Source organism: Sceloporus occidentalis, unplaced genomic scaffold, assembly GCF_023333645.1.
Source record: "Sceloporus occidentalis isolate IW3139 unplaced genomic scaffold, rSceOcc1.0.p SCAF_6, whole genome shotgun sequence".
Classification (NCBI taxonomy): Eukaryota; Metazoa; Chordata; class Lepidosauria; order Squamata; family Phrynosomatidae; genus Sceloporus; species Sceloporus occidentalis.
The window spans coordinates 75,340,176-75,352,790 of NW_028316986.1; the positions used below are offsets into that span (position 1 = coordinate 75,340,176).

At 38.4% G+C, this 12,615-nt stretch overlaps 1 protein-coding gene across 2 annotated transcripts in view; it reads left to right on the top strand.

Moving 5' to 3' along the window:
• Window positions 1-12,615, top strand: part of PRKN (parkin RBR E3 ubiquitin protein ligase) — a 938,258-nt gene that overhangs the window by 766,422 nt on the left and 159,221 nt on the right. For both annotated transcript variants that reach the window (XM_089530072.1, XM_089530073.1), the window contains one exon: window positions 10,092-10,153. In XM_089530072.1, coding sequence (XP_089386198.1) covers window positions 10,092-10,153 — 62 coding nt within the window. The remainder of the gene's footprint in view (window positions 1-10,091; window positions 10,154-12,615) is intronic.

Sequence of the window (12,615 nt, forward strand, 5' to 3'; positions counted from 1 at the left end):
AGTTTGATCATCTTGGCTTCAAGGGAGAGTTCAGGCTTGATTTGTTCAAGGACCCATTGATTTTCTTCTTATCCGCTTTTTTGACCATCCAGATCACACATCCATTTGTGGTGACAGGGAATACCATGGCTTGAACAATTCTAACTTTAGTGTTCAGTTGTATATCTTTACATTTTAGGATCTTGTCTAGTTCTTTGATAGCTGCCCTTCCCAGTCGTAGTATTCTGAATTCTTGACTGCAGTTTACATTCTAATCAAAGTTTAATCCAAGATATGGGAACTCTTTAACTATTACCATTTTCCCATTGTTTAGATTCAATTTATATATTTCCTCTGTGGTCATTATTTTTGTTTTCTTTGTGTTCAGCAGTAAGCCTGCCATTGCACTTTATTCTTTAAATCCCCTTAGTAATTGTTCCAATTCTGTGATGCTTTCTGCTGGTAATATGGTGTCATCCCCATATCTTAGATGGTTGGTGTTCCTTCCTCTTATCGTCACTCCTTCTTCTGAGTCTAGAACGTCTCTTCTTATGATGTTTTCTGCATACAAGTTGGACAAAGATTGCAGAATGCAACCTTTCCTTGCCCCCTCTTCCATGATATTTCCCACTTATGCAATTGAACAGTGAACAGGAGTGGGTACATCATGAAGACAAACAAAGGCAATTGACTCTGAGCTTTCTGCATGATTGACAAGAGCAACTGGAACAAATCTGATCACTCGGTGAAAGCTGACCTTCTTACTCCTTGTGTCACTGCAGTGCCCCCAGATAAAGAGCAGGGTGCTTTCTGATGATGCTGAAGTTATTTATGAAAAGCATCCCCCCTCCCTTTTTTTTTTGAGTTAAGATCATATATGAGCATCACACAGTGCAACCTAAGATTATTGCAACACAAGCTGTTGAGCTCTTGCTTGCCTGTTGGACATAGAAAGTACAATTCTGATTCCACATTTCAAGAGAGTTAGCAAAATAAATATTTGCTCTGTCTTCAAATCGTTTTACCCTAAGGTGTTACAGTATCAGGCTATTAGTTAAAAGAAGTGTCCCCTGTTTAATTTCTCTTTTAAAAAATGAATGGCTTTTTGCCTTCTACTTGTTCCATTGTAGCACTGATTCCAGCCTCTAATAACTAGGAAATGAAATTCTTAGGCAGCTGTTTTTTGCTCTGTGGTGACTTTTTATTCAGCTACATTTGGTCTTCTCTAAGAAGACAATCTCTCATCTTAGAATCCTTCACACCACATGCTGAAAACTCCTGACCTCCATCTAGCTTTCTGAGAAAAAAGTCTGATAATCATCAAAGACCCTTTCCAGCATGAAGGTAGACATCCAAGAGCGGAACTTACTTTTGAGATTTCAAGTACATTTTAAATAAAAGATAAAGAAGAAAAATCGTTTCATGAAGTGGGCTGATTGTGCTAAATACCTAGTATGCCAACAGTGCAAAGTGCCTTTCACCCCATATTCATGCCATGAGGTTTGTACTGTAATATTTATGGAAACAGTGCCAGTAAAGCAGGGATGTGTTCCTGAGGAATAAGGTTACAAATACACCTCTTAAAAAAGGCTTTGATATTACTTTGTTCTCTAGGTCTGTTGTGCCTATGGTCTCAAGCTGTGAATGGTAGAGTTCTACCAGGTTTAATAAGTATCCATTTTGTGGCTTTCTGCCCTTTCACGATGGCTGTTTCTGTCATGAGGGGGAACAGAGTCACTGCTGTCATGAAGAGGCAAATACCCTTTTTATGGAAGATGTCATTAGGCAGCTCTGTCAGTAGGCAGGTCTAGTACTGAACAGACTTGTCTAGAGGTTAGACATATCAGAAGTGAGGCCTAGTGAGGCCATTATACCAGCCATTTCCAGGTACAGAGTTGTGAAAAATTATATCTCTATCCAGACAACTGTAGAGAACCAGTATCGTGTAGTGGTTTGAGCACTGGACTCTGACTCCGGAGACTAGGGTTTGAATTTCTGCTCAACCATGGAAACCCACTGAGGGCTGGTACAGACTGGCATGAAAAGCTGACTTCCAGCTGGCTTGAGGGCATGGTGGATGCACAACACACACACCCATGACGTCAGGAAGCTGTCTTCACACTACCCAGCTGCCCACATGGCAGCTGTCATCTGGGTGTTCCAGCAGTGTGATGTTTATAGCTGCACACTGAAGGAGTGCCATAAAGCCACAGCGGAGCAGGAAAAGCTGGCTTTTTGCTGGCTCAAAAAGGAGCGGCATTGTCCGCTTTTTTGGGGGCTGGCAAAAAGGTGGATTGGGGCCACATTGTTTGGTTGCCATGCCTGCAATCCAGCTTTCTCGGGGACAGACTCAAGCTGCCACTTCAGGGTGGTCTGTTTCACGCCTGAGTGATCCTGGGCAAGGCACACTCTCTCAGCATCTGAGGAAGGTAAATGAAAACCTCCTCCAAAAAAATATTACCAAGAAAACCCCATGATAGGTTCATCTTTGGTTTACCATAAGTTGGAAACAAGTTGAAGGCATACAGGAACAACAGCCTGACTTAAGAACCCAGCATAGCTGCCCAACCTTTTCTGGTATGCCTGTTGGACACTTATCCTGACTATATTCATGTCCTAGTTTCTCTGCCCAAGTACAGCCCTCATGTGGAGGGTGTCGTGTCTTGCTGAATAATCACTGTACCATTCAAACCATGCAGTTGATGCCACCTCTGTTCTTTCATCTAGTTATGATTTTAGGAGATCTAGGGTTAGGATGTTTAACTGAATCCATTAGATATTTTAAAACTCTTCATCCCCTGAATATTTTTCCTGGAGTATGGTCTCAAGAATTCCCTCTGTGTCCTCTCTTCTCCTCATTCGTTTTTACTTTGGGGGACCTGGTAGAGTCCTCACTCAGTGAAGAAGTGTGATATGATTCTAACTATGGGAGCTGACAATTATTGATAGGAAATGTTATTATTTATTCATCACTGTTAATTCATTTTGAGCTGTTATATGCCCACTGAAGCTAAGACCATTTTAAAAGGCATTGAAGTATCCAAAATAACCTAATCAGTATGGTTTAAAATTGGCTAAGTAAGAATCATTATGGAAGAACTTTCAGATAGTTACTATTCCTATCCATTACCAACTGCTTATAAGAATTATAGGAGTAGAAAGAAACAAAAAAATCAAATTAAGTTTTGGAGGATAATTACTTCTTGAAATGTCAGTGGCTTCCTTTTCTCTGAGTCCAGACTTTATCCTGTTTTGAATTCTAACCAGGATCTTCTGTCATAAAGCAGTTTGCAGTGCTTTATTGTTTTTAAATGATGATGTCACAGTAACTCAAGGTATGAAGAGATTGGAAATTGCAGATAAAGTGAGAAAATATAGAATATTGTCACTGAAAATCCAAACAGAAATTAAAAGACAGTTTAGTTTATCTTGTACCTCGCTTCTCTTTCTTCTTGCTTCATCCTACCAGTACCCACAGTTCAATCTTTCCTTCCTAATAATTTTCCAGTCCAGCCCTATTGTTATTTGCCATTGTTTATTTGTCTGAATCTTGTGTGGACAGAATGGAGCATTCAACTGGCTGTATGTGCTTTTTATGAATTGATTTTAGTTTTTGAAGGAAGCAGATTTTAAAAGTGGGTAGCACAAAACCCACAGACCAATTGTCTGCAGTTTGGCAAGGTTTATTTGCTTTGAAAAACAGACCATATTCATTTTATTCAAGACAGGTATAGCCGTGTTGGATCCATCAATGGGAATCATGAAAATATGAATTTATGGATTTCAATTCATGTTACGGGGGGGAGGGGGTGTTGATTGGACCATAGTAGGCTTAGGTACATATCAGATAAAATAGTCATTAAAACATTACTTTTAAAAAATGTTGCAGAAGAAGCATATAGTTGAACTGTGGGATTTTTCTACTATGTTCTTTACTAAGGCTACACTCAATTAACTATAATAATAGGGAGAATACAGGTATGCTGCAGAAGTGAAGTTATCCCTTGCTTAATTACACTTCTAAAGTAATTTAGTTATGTCTTTGTTAGTGGCAAAAAGAAATTAAATATAAGTAACTTGTTATTTGTAACATTTCTCTGTGTTATGGAGAACACTGGTACAACAGTGTCCATACAATAATCTGATTTACCATGTAAGATACTGAGCTGCTCTCACTAGCCACTTTAAACATCTTGGCCAAACAGTCTTTCTCAATCAGAATTAAATTGGTTTTGAAAAATCCTACTTTTATCTGATTTGGATAGTCTGTAACACAGCAGTGGAGCAAGGGGTCAAATTATTGAAAGGAAGCTCTTCTGGCAGCATAAAATTCCTATCCTTTGGCCTGAGCTGAGTTTGGAACGAGGAGGAAAGAAAAATAAATTCCTGTGTTTTCAATATATATATATATATATATATATATATATATAAACCCTCTCTAAATTGCCAGCATTTTTCCAATTTCTATTTCCCCCCATATAGATTAGCAAGAAAGTATCTTTGAAGCAAATAGTTATAGCGGTTCATTTACTTTGAGTAATTTATCTTTAAAGCACCCATTAAAATGGAAACAGCTTCTGCTAGCAGAGGCCAGAGCTGAACACAAACAGTCCAGCAGCATTTCCCCTATTGCAGCTGACACACTATGTACGTTGCCAGTAATGCATTTCATGTCATTTGTTTTATCTATTCCATTCTCTAGCAGGCTCTTTTAGCAGGTGCTGTGCAAGCATATTAGATGTTGTACACAAATTGCACTCTTTCTGCTTGTGACATGTATTGAGTGAAGAGACAGCGGGACAGTTAAAACAAGTTGCTACAAGCCTTTCTTAAAAGACTTGTAGGTTAAATTCCAAGCAAATTGAAAGCCAGTGTAAGGCTATAGTTCTGAGTACTGGATTTAGACTTGGGAGCCTAGGGTTTGAAAAAAGCATAGCTTGGGTCCAGTGGGTGGCTTTGGGCAAGACAACCTTCCACAGCCTCAGACTATCAATTTTCAGAGGAAATGTGAGGGACAGGTGTTTGGAATACAAAAGTGCCTTGTCAGAGATTGACTTCAATTCCCTGTTAAGTACAGATGGCGGTGACCCCAGATTTATTGATGTGTTAAACAGTCTTTACTTTCAAGGGAATGTATTTGGCATTGAGGTAAAGGCTTCTTCGATTATCTGTCTCTCATACCCTACAAAGATTGTATCACTGCATCCAACTTAAAGAAGAGCATGCATGACATTTGTTAGGCTTTGTAACAGACCTCACTTGGAATACTGTGTCCAGTTCTGGATACCATAATTCAAGAAGGATGTTGAAAAGCTGGAGTGCATCCGGAGGAGGGCAACCAAAATAGTGATAAGTCTGGAAGCCATGCCCTATGATGAGTGGCTTGGGGAGCTGGTTGCATTTAGCCTGAAGAAGAGAAGGTTAAGGGGGACATGATAGCCATGTTTAAATATTTGAAGGTATGGCATTTTGGAAATGGAGCAAGCTTGTTTTCTGCTGCTCCAGACACAGAAGAATAGATTCAGATTACAGGAAAAGAGATTCCACCTTCTCCTTGGAGAGTAGTGGAGTCTCCTCAAGTGGAGTTTTGTTTTGTTTTGTTTTGTTTTGTTTTTAAGAGAGGCTGGATGGCCATCTGTCAGGAGTGCTTTGTTTGTATATTACTGCATGATAAGGGGTTGGACTGGATAGCCTTTATGGTCTGTTTCAACTCTATGAGTCTATATTTTTTTATTCAGTAAGAAGAACAAATTCTCTACTATAAATATATGATGAGAACTATATAAACTGAGTGTTCTCCCACTTTGGCATAGTATCATGAGAAACAAAATATACTTATAACAATGATCCACAGCATAGAGAGAAAGAGAAAACAGATTTGTGCTCACATATGAAAGTTGGCTGATTTTTCTGGAGGTTTTTTTGCCCTTGGTTTTTACATCCTCAGTGGGGAGATATAAATTTAATATATGCCGAGATATAGCTGCCCACTTAATAGTATTGGAGCAGAACTGAAAGGAAAAGCTGGCCATGCCAACTTTGAAAATTGTTTGGATGGAATGACTTAAGTAAGTTCAGATGCCAACCATAGTAATACCCCAGTTGTTGAATAAAGGCTATATATATTAATAGTTTATGGCATTTGTTTGATATGATTGGTTTATTCATGCAAGACAAATAGAATCATTCAGAGGAAGAAAGGTGCTCAGTTTTGTTTGTTTTTTGTTTGTTTTGAGGAGGTAGAATTTCAGTTGTATTTATGAACTGTGTACAATTGTATACCAATTCCTTTCTGGGCATGATTCGAAGTGCTGGTTATGGCTAATAAAGCTTAGGTTTGAACTAACTAAAAGACCCTCCCTTCCTATACAGAACATAATGATCCTTCATCAGTGACGGGAATGGGTGCTTTGGACCATAATGGTCCTTTGCCAGAGAAATTTAGAGTGAACTATACAGGAGCCAGCACACCCCAACTTGAAAACTCATCTGCTGTAGTTTTCCTGATGAAGAATGATTAATCTGCACAATACATGGAATCACAGGGGTAATTATATAAAATGTGGCAAAATGTTCCTCATGCCTGCAGAGATTTTTTTTTTTGGGGGGGGGGTGGTGGTGTCTGATATTTATTTATTTATTTTGGCCATGTGGGATGGCATGGATGGAGCCTTCCAAAGTCTCATAGGAGGTTAGTGTGCCCCCATCCAACAGATGCCCAATCCTGCCTAAATGGTTAAAGAAACCTAGAGCTCTCAAAAGAGCAAAGTATCCTAGGACTTTCCCAGCATCAGATGATGTTCACAGGAGAAGTATGTGAAAAGTATGCTTTTTGCTACCACATTGTTTATGTGCTAGGGACACCTGCTCTTCAACCCATCCTCATTTCCAGTCATGGGTAATCTTAAATATAAACAAATCAGTTGCCAACTAGGACAGCAATTTATAACCTAGCTGTCACCTTGAGAGACATTGATCCTAATCAATCAGTCAATCAGTCCTTGCCCTCTTTAACCTCTCATTGTCTCTTTACCTGGCATATTCCAATCTTTTTGTTTTCTGCTGTCCATTAACAATGAGACATCTTGTGCTTCAGCTAATCTGAATGCTCCAGACCAATGTCTTTTCCTTCAAAAGAGGACAAACCTTGTGAAAGAGACAAGGTTGCTGCAAAAAAAAAAAAAAACAACAACATTAATTAACTCTAGTAAAATGAAGTCACTAAATCCTTTGGCATCGATGTCTGACACCTTCAAAGTGCTTATGGTGTCACAGAGGTACAATTCTTCAGCAGTGAATCAGACACAAGAAGGATCAAGGTCTTACACTTACATCAGCATTCTAATTAATTTCAGAGGTTTAGAGATTTGAAAAAGGCTGGAGGGATGTATCAGTATTTAAGAGCACTTTGTGATGGCAGTGTATTTTGTTGTTGTTTTTGGTCCTTGTTTCCATTACAAATCATTATGACTGTACATTCATAGATTTCATCCCAATACTTAAATATTTCATTTTTGATCTACATGTAAATCCCAAGGCTGGCTTTAAAAATCATTTAAAAAATTTTAAACACCAACAAATCTCTTGTTACATCAGCACCATTGGCTACTGGTCTGCTTCTGGCTATTATTCAAAGTGCTGGTTATGACCTATAAAACCTTATATAGGGCCGGTACAGACAGGCCAAAATTAAGCTGCTTTGGGTCACTTTGGAGGTATGCTGTTTAAATGACAGACACGTCTTAAGAGGCCAGAAGCAGCACCAAAGCTGTGCTTCGGTCCTTAGGACTGGAGCATGGCTTTGGCACAACTTCTGGCATTTTAGGATGCATGCATCATTTAAACAGCATACCTCCAAAGTGACTCGAAGCAGATTTATTTTGGCCTGTCTGTTCGGACCCATAGCTTAGGTCCAGCCTATCTGACAGACCAGATCTAGCAGATCATATGAGCCTTCCTGGGCCATGGACATCTCAGGAGGGACCCTTCACTGAATCCCACTACCTTCACAGGTATGGCTGGTCTGATAATGGCCTTCGTAGTGGCTGCCCCTAGGCTCTGGAACTAAGGCTAAAATGCTCCTCTCTTTGCAGACCTTCCAATCACAAGCAGAAATCTTTATTATTATTATTATTATTATTATTATTATTATTATTCCAAAAAGTCTTTTGAAACTGGAGGAAAGGCTTGAAGAGGTTGCTATACTAGTTTTATTATTTTAACTGTTCTATTTAAAATATTTTAACAATATAGATCAAATTATTTTTTAAATTCTTTAATATCATTTAAATTTTGATCTTTTGAGTTTCTTACCTGCTTTGTAATGTTATTATTTTTATTATTTTATTTTCTTATATCCTGCAATCCTCTCAATATAGGGACTTACTTAATTGGTAAGCCACCTTGAGTCCTTGTCTTGGACACCATGCCCCGACTCCATCCCCAGGCCAGCCTTAATGGCCGGTCTGTTGAGCCCCTAAGGCAAGGGGACTGGCTAACTCGAGGCTTTTTTCTGTTTTTTTTTGTTTTTTATTGTAATGGTATTGATGTTTTTAATGTATTGTTTTTAAAATGTTGTAAACCGCCCTGATCTGTGGAAGGGCGGTATATAAATAAAAAATTTATTATTTATTATTATTATAAATTTACAAAACCTATTTCACAAATGAATCCAAAAGAGTTTATCTGACCTTTGATTAACAAAATCTTTTATCATTTAGAAAATGTTTTGGTAGAACTCTTCCTTTAAAAAATATATATAAAGAATACACAACACCTTTCCAAAAGGGTTATTTCTGTAGCACTTCCTTCAAAATGTATAATCTGAGAATTAACTATTTCCCAATTCCCCGATGGCTATCATTTTCTAGCAATGGGCCACAGTGACAGAATAAAATGATTAAATGGATGGATGGATGGATGGATGGAAGGATGGATGGATGGATGGAGACAGAGAAAGAGAATATCAAATACATCAGTTGCATTAATTTTTATTAATATTTTATTAAATTCTTAAAATCATTACAATACAAAAACAAAATATAATTCCATACACTAATTAATTCTTCGCATAAATTCTCTTAACCATTTTGTATTTTAACTATGATATTGTAAGTGTGTTTTTTAAAAGCTAGAAGCAGTTTTATATATCACTAGTTACATTTTATCCCATCTTCCCTCCAAAAATGTCAAGGTTATTTGTATAGTTCTCTTTCTCTCCACTTCATCCTTACATCAATATCCCTGTGAGAAAGGTCAGGCTAAGAGACTGACCCAGTGTCACTGAATGAATTGCACAACAGAGAGGGGACTAGAACCTGTTTTTCCCAAATTCCAGTGGAGCATTCCAGCCACTGCTCCACCACACTAGATCTCCTACTGACATACATTTTCTGTACAACAAATCTGTACATAATTCAGCACACACTAACCTGTTTGGGTCTTTTTCATAGCAAGACACAAGGATACACATATTCATCAAGACATGTAATCTTTACACACACACACACCTCCAAGGGTGCACAGTATCCAGTAAACAGGGTGATTCCATTTTCTCCTTTGTTTGCCAAAGGCATCCCCATGTGCCCATTACTCAAAATTATTGACACCTGCAACACATAATGCTTATTTTCTCTAACACACTTTCTCTAACACATTCTTTTCTCTAACACATTTGAATGGAGGGCAAAAAGAAGCAAAGGTGCTTCCCTATAAAAAGCAAAAGCCTGTTGGTATTAGTGGATTCAGCCTCTTCAGATACTGATATCCAAGCCTGCTTCATTCATAAGCTTTGATTTTAGGGGAAAGTAACATGCTGCAAAGATTCCTCCCCTGCAGATCTCCCTCTTTCTCATCATTCTGTACAAGAAAGGCTAGGAAATAAAGAAGAACACAATCCATCAAGTATTCCTAGCATGTTCTGAAATATGGTATAGCTGGATAGTTGGCTAATACAGTATATCTTCTCCAGTTTCAATAACATTTTATGATGCTACTTAAGCTTGGTATCCATCTTTGGTGCTCCATCCCTGTATCTACTGGTTGTATATCACTCCCCTAGAGCCAATGAAAATAAGTTCTAAGCTGTATTTCTCTGTGTTTCTTTACTGCAGCTGGCTGTCCAGATTCCTTGATTAAAGAGCTGCATCACTTCAGAATTCTGGGCGAGGAGCAGGTGAGTTAACATCTGAAAAGTAGCATCATGGTGTTGTGAAAGAAAGATGCTAATGAGACAGCTTCTCCTCTCCCCCGAGAGGTAGTGTATGTATCATGACCCTCCTGGTACCCTGAAATTGAAGAGGGGACACACACATGCACACAGAGTATATGCGTGTGCACGAGTGGGAACCTTTTTAAAAATTCTATCCATCAACCTTGACAGATTATTAATTGGTACATCTGCTATCTGCCACAGCTTTTCAACTCAAGAGTGCTGCTGTAAACAGACAGTGTAAAATGGTAGAAGCACAAGGGGCAGATGAAGTCTGTCTAAACTGGAAATAGACATTTAAACCTTGGTTCTTTCTGCTGATTTTTGCCCATTTTTTGACATTTCTGACCACATTCCTCAACCTTGGCCTGTCAACCCCTTTCTGGATTTTAGAGTTGTAGGTCATGACAGTAAAGACTGATTTATTGGTACATGCCTTCTTTTACATCACACACACACTCCCCTTTTGAATGTAGGATTCATGTGGGCTAATGAAAGCACTTGAATGGCTCTGTAATCAACATTTGGAAGGAACCAGAGGGTGACTAGGGTTGCCAGATCTCATGGCTTGGCCCTGAGTCTCCAGATTTCATGGGTCATATGCAGGGGGAAGGCCAAGGCTCTAGTTTTGGCTAGCTCAACTCCAGATAAGAGGAAAAGTACAAACGTAGTTCAGTGAGGCCTAAGAGCTCTCTGGCTGAATATTCTAGCAATGCCCCTTCCTACACAGTGTGAAGACATCTTTGTGTTTTCATATTATCATGATCAGTGGATAAAGCAAGAGGAACAGATGGTAATATAGAAGATAGCCAAATGGCAGAATGATCAACCAGTGTAATTGTTCAGAGTCAAATGGCAGAATGGGATCTCAGTCCATGGCAGAATATGCAACTGAGAGAACAATCTTTTTTTTTTTTTTTTTAAGCAAACAAACTTCAAATGCTGGCAAACTGGAAAATGAAATCCAAAGTAGATCAGAGACGAGTGCCTTTGTTATAATACATATGTGCATAAATGAAGGACGTTTATAGTGGCATCCCACTATAAAACTTCAAAATATCTTGAAATGATTTAGGACAATGATACCATGTGCTTGAATGAGAGCTCAAAAGTATTTCCACAGTCCTTCAAATATGCCTCTCTTTGTAAAATGTGTTATTACAGATATCTAATGCTGTTGCTGTTTTTCATTCTTTTTCCTTCCTTGATCTGATATCTTTGAGTAGACTTATGATTTTGAATCTCCTTTTTGTGAACAATAAAGGCAGAACATATTCTTAAAGCTCTGTGCAAAAGTAATTTAAATACAGTTAGTGGGTTGTATAAATTAAAAGTTGTAGAATATATTCTCATCAATCTTAGTAATTTTAAAATCCTTTGGCATGACATTTTGATAGTCATAATTTTCTGACCTTTTGCGAGCAAGTAATTGAGACTCTATTCCACCTAACTCAGAGAACAGCTCTAAGGGACCAGGGAAATACATAGTGGGAACTCCATCCCTTCCCAAGTCCTGCCAGCTTTCACAAACCAAGGCGGATGATCACTGGAAGAGGGGCAGCTTTTCCTGATATTTTAACCAAAGATTCCTCTTTTTAAAAACCACAATCGAAGTTGGTTAATTCTTTTATTAGGTCTACTGAAGTATTACAAAAGCAGTGCATACATGGGGCAAGATTTAAAATTATTCAGTTACAAAAGCTTTCAGCTTTTTAAAATTGTTGGTGTTATCCTATGTCTGCTACTTAAGATGCATTTAAACTGCAGAATTAATGCAGTTTGACATTGCTTTAATTTCCATGGCTCAGTGCTATGGAATTCTGGGCTTTGTAGTTTTGCAAGATATTTAGCCTTCTCTTGCAGACACACAGCAAACAACAAATGCCATGATTCCATAGGACAGAGCCATGACAGTTAAAGCAGCATCAAACTGTATTAATTCTCCAATGTGGCAGCAGACTTAGGGCTTTACTGCATGAACCCCATTTTTGCTGCAATCACACTTGGAAGTCAAGATGGGATTGTATCTCTGCCATCGACATTACTGCATGCCTTTGCAATTGTGCAGCTGTGGCTGCTGCTGCCATCAAACTCTCTTCTTCATTCCCTCATAACTCAGTCCTACCCATTTTATTTTATTTTCCACTTTTGTCATGCAACTCCAGAGGTCTCCTACTTAAATTTAAGGGTGTTTTTTGTAAGAAAAAGAGAGAGAGAGAGAGGGATACAAAAAGGTTAAGGTACTTGGGGTGCTTGCGCAATTGCAAAAAAATTGTTCTAACTATATTTGGGGGACACTGCAGCTACAAATTGGGAGAAGGGTAGCATGTGAAAGGTATCGCAAAAGCTGCTTTTGTGTGGCTAATCGTGGTTTAAAAGCCATGTGTAATAATCTCCTTAGTTACATATACTTAAATTAGTAAAGC